This window comes from Dermochelys coriacea, chromosome 2 (assembly GCF_009764565.3).
Source record: "Dermochelys coriacea isolate rDerCor1 chromosome 2, rDerCor1.pri.v4, whole genome shotgun sequence".
NCBI lineage: Eukaryota > Metazoa > Chordata > Testudines > Dermochelyidae > Dermochelys > Dermochelys coriacea.
Window position 1 is genome coordinate 250,884,046 of NC_050069.1, and position 19,635 is coordinate 250,903,680.

General features: G+C 42.0%; 1 protein-coding gene across 2 annotated transcripts in view; it reads left to right on the forward strand.

Moving 5' to 3' along the window:
• The window catches only part of PTPRN2 (protein tyrosine phosphatase receptor type N2), a 992,764-nt gene that overhangs the window by 366,210 nt on the left and 606,919 nt on the right, over nucleotides 1-19,635 (forward strand). For both annotated transcript variants that reach the window (XM_038390254.2, XM_038390255.2), the window contains exon 5: nucleotides 4,928-5,093. In XM_038390254.2, coding sequence (XP_038246182.1) covers nucleotides 4,928-5,093 — 166 coding nt within the window. The remainder of the gene's footprint in view (nucleotides 1-4,927; nucleotides 5,094-19,635) is intronic.

The window sequence follows — 19,635 nt, forward strand, 5'->3', positions numbered from 1 at the left end:
GATTCCCTGATGCGAGAACTAAAGAAGTCAGCCATAAAGTTGCCTTCTAATGTCTCCCTTACAAGCTCTGGTGTAATTGGTGTTCTGGGATTGGGGAGCATATTGGGGCTGCAACTCACAGCACTGCAGAAATTCCAGGCAATGCTGGGACTTACTGACTGTTTGGGACAGGTTGTCATATCCTATGCAGGCCTCCAGAGCTCTGTAAATTACTCCATGATTTGCGGAGCAAATCAGGATTAGGAGGATTCAGAGTGTATCAAAGCAACCATAACCTTTCTTGCCCTCAGACTGAGAGTTCTGCCTGCACCTATTAGAATCTCACATGCCTGACCTGTCTGTTCAAAGACTCTGTACTTGTGCATTGGCTCTGGGCCTTCTCCCCTACTTTCTTGGAAATGTGGCTGCAGTCAAATGATGCTGCCAAGTTCAGCCATCTGCTGAGGGTTTGTATAATTGGGAAGCTACCTCCCGTGTGGCTCCTCATGGCATTGGATCGCACTACAGGCAGCCTGCCTCAGTTTCCCCTCTTGGACTGTTCCAGTAAAACTGCCTTTCATGCTTTTTATTTGTCAAAAATACCCCTCCTTGATGACTAAGTTTATTACTATAAACTAAACTGTAAATAAAGCTCAAAATACCAAAATAAAGTCCATTCCTAACTCCACAGAAGCCCTAAATCTTCCTCCTCCCAGACCTTCCTGCTTGGGGCAACTCTCCTAATCTCAAGGTTTTCTCTGCAGAAGCCTTTTCTCATTCTTTGCATAATCTTCCTGAGCTTCCCCCTTCATTGCAGCCACCTTCTGCCCTTAGAGGGAATTACCTGATTTAATGCATTCAGCACAGGTAGGCCTTATTCTGTAATCAAGCTTGCTTAGTCTAGGGTTACTATACATTTTCCTAGATATTTCCTTTTTTTTGATCCTCTGTCTGAGCAGATTTTTCAAACAAGAGGAAATGTCTGGGATTTTTTGTGGAGCAGACATTACAGCTCAAAAAGAGCTGGCTGCACGTCCTGGTTGATCCCTTCGCTGCTGCTGCAGCTGCAAATGGGCAGTCCTGGGGAGGGGGAGAGGCAGGAAGGAACTGGCAGATGGCAGGTGCTACATCCCGGGTCTGTGCCAGCCACCCTACCACCATGACGGAGTGACACTGCCCCCCACCTCGAGAGTAAGGCTGCAATACCCTTACCAGCATCCCCCAAATATTCCCTCCCAGTACACACACAGTACACACACTGCACTCCAGAACCCCCCAACTGTACCCTCCTCTATCAGCTCCCCCCACCCCCCTGGCAGTGTCCTCTTTTTGGGAATCTGGAAGATTGTAATTCTAGTAGTCCCAGCCCTTAAGGGGAAAAGCACCCAGTTATAGCATGTCATAAGAGTTATGTGGCCTGAGTCTGAAGTCACATACACCAATATAGCTCCATCAACTACGGTGGAATTACTTCAGACTTTCACCACTCGGAGATCAGAATTAAGGCAGGACACTTGGTTTTTAGATATAAACATGACAGGCTGAAGTTTTGTGTGAGGGGTCACTGGTCACAAACCTAGGCCCATATGTCCACAGGAAGTGCCCAGATTGTGACCGCCACCGAACAGCTCTCTAAGAACTCTGGCCCATTAAAGGCTCTGCCCGTAAAGCTGCTGACTGGAATGAACATCCGGCCCCACTGATTGGCCCAGGCATACTACTTAGGCCAGAAGGAGGCACAGGATGTTGTCTGAGCAATGGCATGAACTTCTGATCTATTGCTGTACTGGACCCTAACTCTGGTTTGACCCTGGCACTGTTCCATGACTCCACTTTGACCCTTGATATTGGCGTCTGACTCTGACTTGACCCCGGTGCTGTTTCCTGGTTCCTGACTCCAGTGCTGACCCATAGTATAACTTCTGACACTGATTATGGCTCAACCTTTGGCATAACTCCTGACCTCAACTCTGGCCCCGACTTTGGTGTGATCCTGACCTTGATTCCAACTCTGGCTTTGGTTCCTGACTTCTGACCCTGGCTCTGACCACTAGGCTTGACCACCCATTCCCTGGTCTCTACGCTCTGTTAATGAATAAATAAAACTCAGCATGGTTTTACTCTTCCAAGCTCTGCCTTCAAAATATACTCCACCTGTGTGAGTCCATAAAATGAGGGCTGGTCTACACTGAAAACTACATTGGCCTAGCTGTGTCTTTCAGGTGAGTGAAAAAGCCACACCCTTGAGAGACATAGCTATGCCAATCTAACCCCAGTATAGACAGTGCTAGGTCGATAGAAGAATTCTTTCATTGACCTGGCTACCATCTCTCAGGGACGTGGATTACTACAGGTACAGAGAACCCCTCCTGTTGCTATAGTGTGTGTCTACACTGAAGCGCAGCTGCAGCTGTGCCACAGTAGCAATCTACATGTAGACATGCCCATATGTAAGCAGAGAAATGGTCCTGCTATTGCGGGGAACTTTCCTGGCTTACACACTACCCTGGTGAAATAAGCTAGTGAAAGGATCAGAGTCCTCCCTCCCACTTCCTTTACCCAGAGGCCTGCCTGACCTCCAGGGTTCCCCTTCCACTATCCTGTGTGGCAGAGTCCTTGTAACTCCAACAAGGCTGGGCCCAGGATTCCTGGGGGCTCGACCCCCAACCTTGTGATCACTTAGGGCAGAGGTTAGGGTGTCCCCACTCCGGGGTGCTCTCTCTGCACTGGACACTTCCCTGAACCACTGATCATTACGCATAATTCAAAGCAAACACAATTTATTAAACAGCAATCAATTTTTTTTAAAAAAGGAAGAAATGAGAAAGGTTAAAGGAAAACACATCACCCCACTCTGTGGCATGGGGACATCACAGGCAGCATCTCTGGAATGTCCAGGCAGTTCACAGTCTGTTCCTCACAAGTCCCAGGCCTCCTCCTCAGGCCTTGGCAGTACTGCAGGGATGCTGTGAGTCGGACACTTGCTCTGGCGGTGGCCACACACTCTCAGGCTCTTAAGTGGCAGGATCCTTCTTCCCAGCATTGCTCCCATCCTGTCAGGGTTACGATCCCCCTCCAAGTCTGGCCTGCAAGGCCTCTTGACTGGAATGTCTCCCTGCGAAGGGCCCACTGCCGAGGGTCCCCTTCGCTCTCCCCAGCTGCTCACTGCACCCAGCTCTGGACTGCTCCAGCTCCACTCTGGCTCCACCACTCTGTCTCAGCACTGCTGCTGCTGCTACTCTGCCTCCGGCTCCCTGGGTTGCTTCTCTGGCCCCTCTGGCTCTGGTTGCTGCAGCTCTGCTCCCTGCACAGGTCTGCTCTCTGGGCTGCTTCTGTAACTCTGCTCCCAGCACTGATCTGTTTCCTGGGCTGCTTTTCTGGCTCCTGTGGCTGTCATGGCTCTGCTCCTCAGCTCAGCTTGGGCCCCTGCTCTCTCCCTAGCTTGACCCCACTCTGTCTGACCCAGCTTACATGAAGGAGAATGGAGGACGGGACGCCCCTGGCCTCCTGACTCCCTGATTAGCCTGCCCACCCTGTCAATCTGGCTGACCTGGAGCATTGGCCTCTCCCCATCGTTCCTGGGGACTGTCAGTCTCAGTGTCCTGATTTCCCATCAACCCTTTCTTTTGGTACTGGGAGCTAGCCAACCAAAACACCCCCACTGAGTTTTAGTAAGGGGACAACAGTTGCCTTACACATAGATACTGCTCACAGTAGACTGCAGCAGTGGTGCTAGAACTAGGAGTGCTGGGGTGCTGCCACACTCCCTGGCTTGAAGTAGTAGTAACAAACACTAAATACATAGTTTCCATCATCAGCACCCCCACTATAAAAATTGTTCCCGCACTCCTGGACTGCAGATGTTCAAAATAAAATCATGCATGCAGTCTGAATGCAATTGGGCGCTTTTGACTGGATTCCTTGATTGGGAAGGAAATGGTGGAATGTACCAAACTCCACTTGTAAACATCAAAATTGGATGTCTCCCACAGAAATGCATATCTGGGAATCTCCGTCTCTTTTCTTACATGAGGAATGAAATAGTTAACAACGTTGACGTTTAAATTATCATCAATAGGCACTCAAGTTAACATCTCAATGAGATGGATGAATGGATTTGTTCACACCTCAGAGCTGTTATTCCAGATTTTTGGCAGACTCACAGACACCTCTAGAGCAGTTACACTTGGTCAGATCTGAGGGTTTTGTGTTGGTTTTTTTTGGCAGATGTACGAGTTGGAGACTTAAGGGAGAAAAAAAAGAGAATATGAAAAACATGAGAACAGATTCAGAGATGTACAGATATACCATACCATTGCATACTGGCTCAATCTGAGCTCAGAGTCAAGCTAAATATATTTTGTAAAAATAGGTAACCTGTATATCACATAAGAATCTGGGTCACAGATGCAGATCAGAAGAAACTCTCATTCCATCCCATAACCTCATTTAAGCCCTACTGATTGCATGTCCTTTGCCAATGGCATCTGGGGATTTTGCAAGTTAGGTGTGGGACCCACTATTGGCCTAAAATGAAATGGATTCTGATTGTAGCTTTAATAACTTCTTTGAAGTTCTGTTGTAAACACAGCTGGGTATCTCTTTAAGGTGAACTGTAATGTTGCCTCTTGTATTTACAAATATTTTTCCCCCTTTGGACAAAACTTTGTCCTGATTCAGGTTTTGTAGCTGATTTGCTTTTAGATCATTAATTATAATCATTATTTTATTACCTTACCAGTGGATTTATGTTTTCTTTTTGCTGAAATATAGAAATTTCCTACATTTTCTAGTGTCATGTTTAAAACTCTTTAGGTATTTTTGTTAAGAACATTCACACACAGCTGACTCCAGTAGCTTCAAATATAAAATGTAGTGATTTTTTTTTCTGAGTTCAGTGTATATCATTTATGCCGGTAACATTCTTTTCCTTGGTTTTGATGTGCAGGACTTCAAAGCGGAGTGCTGCTGATAATGAAAGGAAATATGAGCTGGAAAAGGATGTGGACTTGGCCAAGTCTCTTCAGCAATATCTGGCATACCTAGGTATTCTCTCGCAGCCTGCAGCTGCAAATTTATATCCAAGGATGAAGAATGACAAAGCTTCTGTCAAGGTTGTATCTTTAGAGGCTTTCTACATTTAATATTAATTCCTTCCTTCTCCTCTGCCCTCTACACCCTGCTACCAGCATTTGTTGTTTGAGTTAAGACACATAGGAAACTGAATAAAAGCAGTCCCCCCAAAAAGGTGAACTGGTTAAGAACCTACCTCTTATGTTCTGTATTGTTACAGGGTCTGCATCCTGCATATTAATATGCCTCAACTAAAATGCATTGTAAAATCTAATGTAAAATCTCAGTAGATAGATAAAAGCTGATGTATTTGTCCACAGTCAAGAGACATGCTCAGTTTTTTTAAAAACTGTGTCTTTAACAAGTTCATGGAATGCAATATGGTATTTTGAAGAAACTGGCAGATATTCTTGACCTCTTGGGTAACGTTTTGGCACCCTGTAATGTCTTAATGTGTTGGCTGTTTGCATGAATGCAACCTGGAGGCAGCAGGTGCACCTAAAAAAGATTCTTATGAGTTAGAGAGTCAGGCATGGAAGACAGATTTTACAGATGATATGCTTGGTATCTAAACCAAACTGCCACAGCTAACAAACCTCTTTCCCCCCCTTGCTGCCTTAAGAGCTAATGACTCATATACATAGAACTAGCAAGACCATCTACAGTAGCATTTTCTGGTGATTCCAAACAGTGGTACAGATTGTACCTGACTTTTTATTTAACTGTCAGATGTCTGAAATATTCTGAAGAGACAAGATGGGCGAGGTTATGAATTTGTGCTCCTACCACCCCAAACTGGAATCCATATAGGATATCATTAAACAGTTACAACCCATATACAATGGGGACCACATTCTGAAAGAAATCTTTTCTGAATCCCCTTTTCTGGCCTTCAGTCAACCCCTTAAGCTCATCAGAAGCAAGCTCCCCAAAGACTAGGACCACTAGGACACACCAGCTCAGAATGGCACCAGAACAACAAATGCAAAATTCCTAGTCATATCTCCACTGCTATGATGCTCAACACCCTCCCCAATACACCTTCAGGATTCATGTGTCCTCTACATACTTATCACAACATGTAGTATGCCCATTAACAACTATATGAGTGAAACTAGACAATGACTGTGCTCTCGAATGAATTTTCACAGTGAACTCACACAAATGATAAAAGACAAAAACATCATACCACCTGTGGATGAACACTTTTCACAAAGTGAATCACTCTATATCTAACCTCTATGTTCTCATCTTCAAAGGAAACCTGCACATCACCTTCAAAAGACAAGCCTGGGATCTTAAATTAATAACTTTGCAAGATACTAAAAATCATGGGCTGAATAGAGACACTGGATTTATGACAGGTTTCAGAGTAGCAGCCGTGTTAGTCTGTATTTGCATTTTCTACCAAATGCATCCGATGAAGTGAGCTGTAGCTCACGTAAGCTTATGCTCAAATAAATTTGTTAGTCTCTAAGGTGCCACAAGTACTCCTTTTCTTTTTACTGGATTTATGGTGTCTTACAACAATCTATAACCTACTTAGCCTCCCTCCCCTCCCCTCCCCTGCCTTCCCATCCCCCTTCCTTTCCCCACTATGACTAGGGGGGTGTTAACACCTTGAATGGTTCCTGGAAGTACGTTATGCTAAAAAATCCACCTTATAGCTGTGACACAGACTACATTTCCCAGAAATGAAGAAGAGCTCAGTGTAAGCTCAACAACTTGTCTCTCTCACTAACAGAAGTTGGTCCAATAACACATCACTCACCTTGTCTCTCTAATGTCCTAATCATATGGCTACCACAACATAGAAGTATTATGGTCCTAATCAGAAATATCTCAAATGTCATGGACTGGAGTAAACAGCAGTAAATTAGAATTTATGTGATATGACAACAGGTACTTATTTAGGATAAGAGAAACTTTTAGGCGGCAGCAAATTAGGTATGGGAACTAATCAATGGGCCCACTCCCATTGGTGCCTGAGCTCAGCTTTCTGAGTCTCCGGTTTTGATTCTGGGGACATTGAGTGAGATTGTCATTCTTTGAAGCCTCTATCCTTCAGGGAAGTGTAAATTTGCCCAAAAGATATTTCAGTAGGTGCTGTCATGCAAATTCATAAATAATCCATATGACTGAGATCTTCTGTAGGGAAGCCTGCAGTGATAACACCACCCACCAACATTATTGAGTGTTGCCATGGAGATAGGTACTTAGAAACCTGAGGGAGTGAGATAAAGAGCAGAAAATCTGGAAATGAAGCACAAATAGAAACAAACTGTGGGATTCTTTCCACTGAGGAGCATTTTAAAACAACTGATCGTGACTCAGACTGTGTTATCTGTAATACAAAATAGAAGTAAAAAACAGACAGCAAATAATGTCTCAAAAGCTAATTATCCCTTTTACAGTCTCTTGGAGACCTTTCTCACCTCTAAAATTCAAAGGCAGCTGCTGATCTTTCAAAAAGTAATAAGTGAAACATTCCATATTTATACAATGTATTCCTGTGTAAAAGGAGTAGTACTTAAATAAAATACAAGCTAGTGTGTTTAAGAATCTGCTAGACAGCTGACAAGCAATGTTAACTTCATGGTTTGAAAAGGAAAATAACTTTAAGAACTGCATTTAAAAGAGTCAAACCACTTACCAAATTGAAAACAGATACAGATTTTGCTCAATTTTGATTGCATACGACAATGGAAACTGCACATCTTCATAATTTTCTCCAAATATTGATGAATTCTGAGCAGACATTAAATAATTTTATTCCTCTTTTCATCTTCTGTACTTTCTTTATTACAAATGCAAGAAAATTAGAAGGTCTATATTCTACTTTCCCTTAGAATTGCCATCTCTACTGCTAAATATAGGCTTCTCTCTGGCTTCTTCTTTCTGTCCCCTCCATCAAAACATGTCCTTTCCAGGTGCCAGTTGGATCCCAAAAAGCTATTTATTGTCTTCTGCCATCCCATCCTGCCTGTAGTGTTGGCAGAGAGCACTACACTATGCCTGGCTACTTTGGTACTACCTCCCTCTCCTGGCTATGGGGAGGAGGGGTGAAGTTTGTAGGAACAGCATGTAGCATTATAAAACAAATGCTAACAGTAGACCAAATAAGATAATGTAAAATTGCTTTCATGAATGTGAAAAGCTGGTCTAAGAGACAGTTCCTGAATATATTCTGATTTGCCCTGATAGCATTCTGAAATTTAAAAATATTGAGTGCCTAAAATTAGGCTCCTGAATTCTTATTTAGAGGATTTACAGTATGAAGCTAAACTTTAGGAACCCAGTTTTGAAAATCTTGATCTGTAGTTTTCCTTCCATCTCCCAAATATATTTATATTAACCAGAATAAAGTGGTTGATTTGCATATTCATCAGGTTGCAGCTTAGCAATTGTGTACGACATCATTCTAAAATGCACATATAACTAAATATCAGTGAGCTTGAGGTTTACCTCACACACCACAGCAGCAGTAATAACCATATTGAGGCTTAAGTCCTGGGACACAACAAACTTTATCTGTAGTTTACTGTCAGTTACAGAATCCCCAGTGATTCTGATGCTTGGAGCAGTTTGAGTTCCTGGTGTCATGCCTTTTTTTTTTATTTGCATTGTTTTAGACATTATCTATTGCAAGCTCAATAGGTGTATTTTAGCACTTGATAATCACCTCACCAGCGAGTAAACTGAAAGTCATTCACAGGGCTTGGGGAGTTTCTTTCCCAGAGCTTACAGCTCTAAAGAACATTTTACTGTAATTCTGTTGGAAAAGTTTATTCAGGAAATGAGCACTTGGTGGCATTTGTCTCTTAGACATTAGCTGGCATTTTTTTCACCCAGACCTAATGAGGGCTTTACCTTCTCACAAACTTCTGCAATGTCAATATTTGTGAATCCTTTCAATCAAATACTAGACTTAATTCACTCACTCACTCTTTGAAAAGGCATGGCTTTTAGGTAGCCGAAAATACAGAATTACAGAGGCTTCAAATTACAGATTTTCCCCCTAAATTGGAGCAAGTTTCTTCCTTTCAGAGAAAACTGGACTTATTTACATCCTGCCTCTGCTGAAACCTAGGCAGGTGATTCATTTTGTTGGATTAGAATGCCGAAATCATATTTGATACTGAAGAAATTTTGGTATTAAAGGAGGACATGTTTTGCTGTTCACAGTAGCCATGCTGGTATATTGTGGATATGTATTATAATAATCCTATAGCTGGGTCTCCTGGAAAGCCTTGGAATGAAATCTTCAACAAATGTGACTGAGAGGAAGGAGCAAAGGCTACCGTGGCAAGGAGAGAAGCAGAAAAGTGCCAGACTACGGAGGCAAAGGCCCTCTAAGGAAAGAAAGGAAGAGAGGGGCATCTGTGAGTTCATGCCACTCCGTTGAGTGGGTGGAAAGTGGAGACAGTTATGTCTCAATTTGCCATGTCGGGGCGGCTCTTTTATGCCTTTGTGTAGCGTGGGAGCACTTTTTATAAGCTCCTGATACTAGAGAGATGGGGTATAAATATATATGTAACTGGTGGATAGATGTTTGCCTTAAAGAGGTAGATGTATTGGAAAAAGATGCTCTGTTTTCCATCTGGGGATGAGATGAAAGGCTGTCACCTGCTGTTGAGCTCTTGGGCTGTATGTGCTTGCTGGGTCTGTGAGGCGCTCCTGTTGTTTCTCCTTGGGATAGTAGGGGATACGAGTGGGAAAAGTTGGTTCCTTTAGTCCCATTCGGGTATATGAGTTAGAGGGAACCTTCACTGCTCCTTTAGTTCCTTGTTGGGGGCAGGAAATTCCTACTTTTCCTTTAGACCCCTGGAGAATGGAATGAGAGGGAGGTTCCATTTCGCTTGCCTTTTAAGGAGCTGCTCTGGTCAGAGTATGGTGATGGAATAATTATGGGCTACTCCTGCAGTGTCACTGCCTGTTGGTGCTGCTCTCCATTGGAATGTTTTTTGATACTAGAAATCTTAGGCCCTAATTTTGGTCTGTAAATAAAACTAACATCTATTCTAAGTTTAAAGGAGAATGTTTAGCATATCAGGATCCTTGTTTATGCCTGTCAAACCGATAAGAAAATTATAGAACTGAGCAGAAGCTAGAGAGGAAGGGCAATGGGTTGGATCAACTGTCATTAGATGCTGGCAAGGGGAGTGGGTGCGATTGTGAACTATTGATGGGAGCTCATTTTGCTAGGGCCCTACCGTCAATCAAACATTAAGCCCACCCCTTGACCCCATAAGGCCTGCCCACTGGTCACTGGAAGTCCCACCCCACGGGGTATTACTTCTGGGGTCAAGGCGGACACATGACCGGAAGCAAGGTGTGTCATGTGACTTCTCTAAGAACTCCTCCCACTGTCCTCTACCAATCGGGATGGATTTTGCCCTGATAGGAACACCCCGAGAGAAGATTTGACCAATCAGGGGGAGTTCCAGGGCAGGGTGACCTGTCTGGAAGTGGTCTGTGTGACCCCTCTAAGAACTCCTCCCACCACCTTCTACCAGTCACAATGGGTTTTGGCTGCAGAGGACTGCCCCGAGAAGAGATGCCCAGTCCACCTTCCAGAAGCTTTCTAAATTGAAAACCAATTGCTAGATGCTTCTATGAAACATCTAGTACTAATATCCCGGTCTTAGAAAATTTGAGTGCTCAAATAAACAGTCTAAAATATACTTTGAACTTATTCTTCTGAACAACATTAATACTGATAGGGTAATAAAAGAGATCATAGGGCATGCAGTCACTGCTCATTTTAAATCCAGAGCATTAACTCAAAAGAGCAAAGCCCTAATTGATGTAATATGAATCACTGTGTCAGAGTCAGAATAGTCAGATACTGGTTTTGGTGTCCAACTACCTCTCTCGGTGTGCTGTTATATATGACTGTTGCAAAATCAAAAACCCTTATGCAACATGAACTTTAAGTTCTGCTTTTAGCCATCTGAGTATAAATGAGTAATTTGTAATGCATCCTCTATATAAAATAAATTCTTTAGTGAAAACATAAGGATGCAAATTACAGAGGATCTCTCCAAGGCTATACAGATCATCTGTCAGTCTAAGATACTTATGTGGCCCCCTTTAGAATGGTATCTGAATGTCTTACAGTCTTTATTGTCACAACACTCTTATGAGGTAAGAAAGTGCTATTATCCCCATTTTACAGAGAGAGTAATTGACTTGGCCCAAGTCATACAAGAAATCTGAGATGGATCAGGGACTTTAACCCAAGTCTCAAGTCCTAGGTAAGCACCCTAGCCACAGGACCCTCCTTTTGTCTGCTGTTTTCACTTTTGCTTTAAGAAGGGGCAAATTCTGTAGGGGAGGATTGTACTTCAACTACAGACCTGAGTACTTTCACTTCTATCTGACTATGGATATAACCTAAGTAGTTAGAGATATAAATATTAAGTTTTTAGCACAAAAATGGGGCACAGAAAGCAAGGGGCCAATTGGTGCATTTTTGAATATTTTACCCTGTAAGACTGAACATTATCTACTAAGGAAAAGAAACCTCTATCTACTGAGAATAAGAATCTATGGTTTCATTTAGGAGATTTCATAGCTCATCCATTTGTAAAATAGGAATGATAATTTACCCTACCTCACATGGGTGAGGTAAGGATTAATTAAAGTACACAGTGCTTTAAAAATAGAAAGTGCTATATAAATGGTATTATATATGCTAAGTATCAGCTAAAGGTCATCAGGAGATTGGGTCATGAGCAGTCTTGCCTACTGGGTGGAGAAAGAGTAAGGCCTAGCAGGCAGAGCAGGAGCCAGGGCATGAAGGCCAGAGTCCAGGGTTGAGGCAGAGTCAGAACCAGGAATTAGAGCTGCCTGTCGAGGCATTGCCTTGAGTTGGGGCAGACAGGGGTAGGGCTGGGTTCCAACACAGGACTGGGACTGACTGCAGGGAGACAGAGAATCTGCAAAAAGAAAAGGAGTACTTGTAGCACCTTAGAGACTAACAAATTTATTTGAGCATAAGCTTTCGTGAGCTACAGCTCACTTCATCGGATGCATTTCGTGAGCTGTAGCTCACGAGAGCTTATGCTCAAATAAATTTGTTAGTCTCTAAGGTGCAACTAGTACTCCTTTTCTTTTTGCGAATACAGACTAACACGGCTGCTACTCTGAAACCAGAGAATCTGCAGGCACTTGCATTAAGCAGCAAGCAGGCTGGGGCTGGACTTAAGAAGAGTCTGCTGGCTTCCTCAACCAGCGGTTGATAAGGGGCGCTAGCTGAGGCGACTCAACTGAGCTCACTAGGTTTCAGGAGACCAAGCTGATGCAGCTGCAGGGCCATATTGCTGACACAGAGCACTTATACAAAATCCCAGGTCATTAATTTTCCATAATTTCCTGGACACTACTCAGATTTAATGGTTTGTTTTAAAATCTCTGCTATTCAGGTGGTCTGGCTAGATGGCCAATAATATATGTGGCTGTTCTGCACCTCTCAGTCTTATGTCTTCTAATCTACTAAACTCAAGTATTTGGAGTTTGGTTCAACCGGTATCCTCCTTGTAATGTGACACTTGCTTTGCTGTGTTATGATGCAAACATCACACATTGTGCTTCAGTGCTGAGGGCTGGCTGACTCACCATGACCAGTTCAGTAAATAACAGATGGTGGAGCTGGTGCAAATTTAAAAATGTCTTCCTTATTTAGTTTCAGAGTAGCAGTCGTGTTAGTCTGTATCCGCAAAAAGAAAAGGAATACTTGTGCCACCTTAGAGAGTAACAAATTTATTTGAGCATAAGCTTTTGTGAGCTACTCTTAAGCTTATGCTCAAATAAATTTGTTAGTCTCTAAAGTGCCACAAGTACTCCTTTCCTTATTTAGTGTTAGCTCATAGGACTCAGGTGGGAGTAGGTAGAGTTGCCAGCAATTTTAACATTAGTCTTGCTTGCTTAATTGTGTGTGTTGGGGGGGAAGGTTGTTATTTACAATATAACACCATCATGTTTGGTTTTTGTGAAAAACTTACGGTAAACAATTTTTTATAATTGATGGAGATTTTTAAGGTTAAGGCTTGATTCTGCAAGATTCTGAGAACTCTGGCTTTGATCCAGCCCAGTACTTAAGCATGCATTTAACTTTAAGCATATGAATAGACTCATTGACTTCAGTTTAAAATGTGTATATTCCTCCAAGACTTGTTTATTATGGGTGCCTACAGTACATCAGCCTTTAGGTAAAGAGTTAGCTCAGTGTACCAGTTTCACCATATCCTTACAGAAAAATTGTTTAAATACCTATCTTGGAAATCTTACACTTCCATAACAGACTTACGGCATGTGAGCAAACTGTTCTCAGGGAAGAGAACTGGTAAATCCTAATAAACCCATCAGCACTGATTACCTTGATGCACAACTCCTATAGGAATTATTTAAGCTCAGTACCAATGTGGACACAGGAACAAATGGATATAAACTGGCCATTGGGAAGTTTAGACTTGAAATTAGATGAAGGTTTCTAACCATCAGAGAAGTGAAGTTTTGGAATAGCCTTCTAAGGGAAGCAGTGGGGGCAAAAGATCTATCTGGCTTTAAGATTAAACTCGATAAATTTATGGAGGAGATGGTATGATGGGAGAACATGATATTGGTAATTAATTGATCTTTAAATATTCATGATAAATAGGCCTAATGGCCTGTGATGGGATGTTAGATCAGGTGGGATCTAAGTTACTACAGAAAATTCTTTCCTGGGTATCTGGCTGGTGAATCTTGCCCATATGCTCAGGGTTTAGCTGATAGCCATATTTGGGGTTGGGAAGGAATTTTCCTCCAGGGCAGAAGAGGCCCTGGAGGTTTTTCGCCTTTCTCTGTAGCATGGGGCACGGATCACTTGCTGGAGGATTCTCTGCTCCTTGAAGTCTTTAAACCATGATTTGAGGACTTCAATAGCTCAGACATAGGTGAGAGGTTTTTTGCAGGAGTGGGTGGGTGAGATTCTGTAGTCTGCGTTGTGCAGAAGGTTGGACTAGATGATCATAACGGTCCCTTCTGACCTTAGTATCTATGAGTTCATTGTCAGTTCTTTGACTCGCATCATCTGATAAAACTAAGGTTTTTATTTGCTATGGAAACAAAGACACACTGACACTTCCACTTCATGCATAAGTCATTCAATTAGAACCTATAATCAAGAACATTAGCCGATAAGAGGAAGAACTGGTAGAGAGGTGGAGCTACAGACTAGCACTGGATAGAACTGTGAAGGCTAAGACTAGGAAGTTCCATAACTGTTAACATCTGAGAGGGAAAGATGAACCTCTAGGAGGGCCAGGCGGGTGGAGATGACTTGGGAAGCCAACAGGAAAACTGGGGCATCACCACAGAAGTCAAGAAGGACTGCAAGCACTTTGGTCTTAAAATTTGTAACACGACTGAAGTAAGAACTTGTACACAAAGGAAACCGGAGTACTAATCCACTCTTTTTTTGTTTGTTTGTTTAAAAATGAGAGAACGTACAGTTTGCAATCAAATCTGTGCCAACTACATTTACAGCAGAGCAGATTACCATATTATTTGCAATCAGATGCCAGACCTTTCTATTACACTGAAATTGCACAATCAGGATTTAGAGGCAAAGTCTTCACTAGTTCTCATCAAAAGAGACTCTGTGGAGCCATTTTGCTTGATGATCAATAAGCTTTTGACACTAACTACAGGGTATTAATTAACATTCTTTTCTGATGTAGCTTTTAAATGGGTTCAAAGATACAGGTCTCAGAAAGAAAGCAAAAGATATTTGTGGAAGAATTATTAGTGAACTGTTTGGTTGGTGTTATGTAGGAGCCAGAATAGATTATCATAATGATCCCTCATGGCATTAAAATCTATGAATCTACATAAAGATTGGTTTCAGAGTAGCAGCCATGTTAGTCTGTATTCGCAAAAAGAAAAGGAGTACTTGTGGCACCTTAGAGACTAACAAATTTATTAGAGCATAAGCTTTCGTGAGCTACAGCTCACTTCATCGGATGCATTTGGTGGTAAAAACAGAGGAGAGATTTATATACACATACACAGAAACATGAAACAATGGGTTTATCATACACACCGTAAGGAGAGTGATCACTTAAGATAAGCCATCACCAGCGGTAGGGGGGGGAAGGAGAAAAACCTTTCATGGTGACAAGCAAGGTAGGCTAATTCCAGCAGTTAACAAGAATATCAGAGGAACAGTGGGGGGTGGGGTGGGGGGGAGAAATACCATGGGGAAATAGTTTTACTTTGTGTAATGACTCATCCATTCCCAGTCTCTATTCAAGCCTAAGTTAATTGTATCCAGTTTGCAAATTAATTCCAATTCAGCAGTCTCTCGTTGGAGTCTGTTTTTGAAGCTTTTTTGTTGAAGGATAGCCACTCTTAGGTCTGTGATCGAGTGACCAGAGAGATTGAAGTGTTCTCCAACTGGTTTTTGAATGTTATAATTCTTGACGTCTGATTTGTGTCCATTCATTCTTTTACGTAGAGACTGTCCAGTTTGGCCAATGTACATGGCAGAGGGGCATTGCTGGCACATGATGGCATATATCACATTGGTAGATGCGCAGGTGAACGAGCCTCTGATAGTGTGGCTGATGTGATTAGGCCCTATGATGGTATCCCCTGAATAGATATGTGGAAATGCATCCGATGAAGTGAGCTGTAGCTCACGAAAGCTTATGCTCTAATAAATTTGTTAGTCTCTAAGGTGCCACAAGTACTCCTTTTCTTTTTACATAAAGATTGTGAGCATGGTGATCTGTCTTCCATCATGGCTGGACTACAACAGGGCTCTGCTTTAGGTCCTTTGCTGGTTTAAGTGTATATGAATGGTCTTTCCAGTACTGGAACTAAATGTGGTGGTTTCTTGTATGGTGTCATGTTACTGCTATATGTAAGCAAACCATTAGTGAGGATAGAAGACATTTTAATTCATATTTGCCCAGAGGACTAAATTCTGCTTGTGGATGCTTTTGTTGACTTTAACTGTAATTATACATAGGCATCCTAAGGCCTAATTTGGTCCAGGGGGGTCTAAATGTCTCATCAGCCAGCTTTCTCTTAATATGAAAGTATACCACAACATTGAGTACCATTTTTGTAAAACTCTCATCCCACATGGTGATCTAGTAATTGTACTATACTTTTTGTGGTCCTGTTCGGATATGTAGCATTTACATGAGCATATGGTATTTCTGGCATAGTGCTTTTACATATGATGCAGGGGTGTGTAGTTCATTCACTACTGAGTTTTGTTCTAACTGAAAGATGTACATCTAATTTAATACATATGCTGAAGAAAAGCTTTAGCTTATTGTGCTGTTGATGGCTTTTGGAAAACTCTTATTTTCTCTCATTCTTGCCCAAAGGATTCTGGTTTGAATGTGTGTTTTATGTTGCAGTTTATTTTGCCACCTTATCAAATTGGCACTGTGAACTTTGTGTTAAACTATTGTAATTAGCTATTGTGGCCCCACTGAAGTCAACAGATGCAAAGGATGAGTTAAAGTTTATAAGCACTGAATGTGAAAGGTCCTGTGAAAGTGCTAAGTAAAATTATTTTTTGTGATGCTGTGTCTTTCTATATTCTTAAAATGGGTTTTCACCAACGGTACACCTCTTCCACATTGGGCAAATGGTTCTCCAAAGAAAGGCATGTTTAGGCATAAATGGCAATTCAATGCACCACGGCTCTGTTGCCCTCACGTAGGTGAACTGGAAGTTAAAAAGTTATTCCATCTCTTACCTGCAAATTAACTGGCATTCACTGGCCTCTTCTGGAAACATCTCAACCTTCTCTTTTTTCAATAGCTCTTTGCAAAAGAAAATGCATATTCTATAAACTATCTCAGTATGCATCTACAAGGTCTAATTTAATATGCCCTTCTGTGAACTTTCAAAGGGAAAATGTCAGTTACTTAACTTAACCACACCAGACATTGCCCTGATTATTCTGTGTTCAAAAAGGTTAATGTGTAGGTTTTACAATATTTTTGATAGTGCCTCATGTGAATTGTCTACATCACTTCTTGAAGGGTGATATGGGATTAAAAAAACATTATTTAAAGCAGGAGAGCCAGAATTTTCCAAAAAAGCCTTGTGACAGCTTAATATAATTTTTAAGGCTCTTATAGCAATGATATGACTAATTTAATAGTATCATAACTACAAAACAATGCATGTTATTTCCATAATAATGGTTAACAGTGTCTATTGTCATGCATCCAAAAGCATCACAGAGGGAATTAACAAGTCCCTGTAATCAATAGCAATTCAGGATATTAAAAAACAAACAAACCACTACCCTGCTTAGGTGTTACCCTGTCAAACTCATTTAACTTTGAAATTAGACAAACCAGCAGTGTCCATATGCATGAACCTAGAATAAAACAGCACTTGAAACAGGACTATCATGGTGGCCTTTAATGTTTATTATTAGATTTGAAAATAAATAAAGTAAAAAGAAGTAGTTACCAGATTCAAAGCTCTGTAGTGTAGGTAGCTCCGTCCCCATTCCATAAAATCAAAAGACTGTCTTTCATGCCAATTGACATAGCAATAGCTTATTCTTTATTAGATACTGTGTTTTAGTATTGCATTATTTACCCATGCCTTGTCTTTCCTGGGATTTCAGACTGCATGCTTCTATTTGCACATTTGTCCTAGTAGAAAAGGAGTACTTGTGGCACCTTAGAGACTAACAAATTTATTTGAGCATAAGCTTTTGTGAGCTACAGCTCACTTCATAGCTCACAAAAGCTTATGCTCAAATAAGTTTGTTAGTCTCTAAGGTGCCACAAGTATTCCTTTTCTTTTTACAAATACAGACTAACACGGCTGCTACTCTGAAATTTGTCCCAGTGGTATTTAGTTTTTCTCAGGGGTTTTGTTTCTATATTTAAGCTGAAGAGACTTATCCACAGCTAGGAGTCAGAGTAGCAGCCGTGTTAGTCTGTATTCGCAAAAAGAAAAGGAGTACTTGTGGCACCTTAGAGACTAACATATTTATTTGAGCATAAGCTTTCGTGAGCTACAGCTCACTTCATCGGATGCATTCAGTGGAAAATACAGTGGGGAGATTTATATACATAGAGAACATGAAACAATGGGTGTTACCATACACACTGTAACCAGAGTGATCACTTAAGGAGAGCTATTACCAGCAGGAGAGCGGGGGGCAGGGAACCTTTTGTAGTGATAATCAAGGTGGACCATTTCCAGCAGTTGACAAGAACCTCTGAGGAACAGTGGGGGGGGGGGGGGGGGGATAAACATGGGGAAATAGTTTACTTTGTGTAATGACCCATCCACTCCCAGTCTCTATTCAAGCCTAAGTTAATTGTATCCAGTTTGCAAATTAATTCCAATTCAGCAGTCTCTCCTTGGAGTCTGTTTTTGAAGTTTTTTTGTTGAAGTATTGCCAATTTTAGGTCTGTAATCGAATGATCAGAGAGATTGAAGTGTTCTCCTACTGGTTTTTGAATGTTATAATTCTTGACGTCTGATTTGTGTCCATTTATTCTTTTACGTAGAGACTGTCCAGTTTGACCAATGTACATGGCAGAGGGTCATTGCTGGCACATGATGGCATATATCACATTGGTAGATGTGCAGGTGAACAAGCCTCTGATAGTGTGGCTGATGTGAGTAGGCCCTATGATGGTATCCCCTGAATAGATATGTGGACAGAGTTGGCAACGGGCTTTGTTGCAAGGATAGGTTCCTGGGTTAGTGGTTCTGTTGTGTGGTGTGTGGTTGCAGGTGAGTATTTGCTTCAGGTTGGGGGGCTGTCTGTAAGCAAGGACTGGCCTGTCTCCCAAGATCTATGAGAGTGATGGGTCCTTCAGGATAGGTTGTAGATCCTTGATGATGCGTTGGAGAGGTTTTAGTTGGGGGCTGAAGGTGATGGCTAGTGGCGTTCTGTTATTTTCTTTGTTGGGCCTGTCCTGTAGTAGGTGACTTCTGGGTACTCTTCTGGCTCTGTCAATCTGTTTCTTCACTTCAGCAGGTGGGTATTGTAGTTGTAAGAATGCTTGATAGAAATTGTGTAGGTGTTTGTCTCTGTCTGAGGGGTTGGAGCAAATGCGGTTATATCGTAGCGCTTGGCTGTAGACAATGGATCGAGTGGTATGATCTGGATGAAAGCTAGAGGCATGTAGGTAGGAATAGCGGTCAGTAGGTTTCCGATATAGGGTGGTGTTTATGTGACCATCGCTTATTAGCACCGTAGTATCCAGGAAGTGGATCTCTTGTGTGGACTGGTCCAGGCTGAGTTTGATGGTGGGATGGAAATTGTTGAAATCATGGTGGAATTCCGCAAGAGCTTCTTTTCCATGGGTCCAGATGATGAAGATGTCATCAATGTAGCGCAAGTAGAGGAGGGGCATTAGGGGACGAGAGCTGAGGAAGCGTTGTTCTAAGTCAGCCATAAAAATGTTGGCATACTGTGGGGCCATGTGGGTACCCATAGCAGTGCCGCTGATTTGAAGGTATACATTGTCCCCAAATGTGAAATAGTTATGGATGAGGAGAAAGTCAGAAAGTTCAGCCACCAGGTTAGCCGTGACA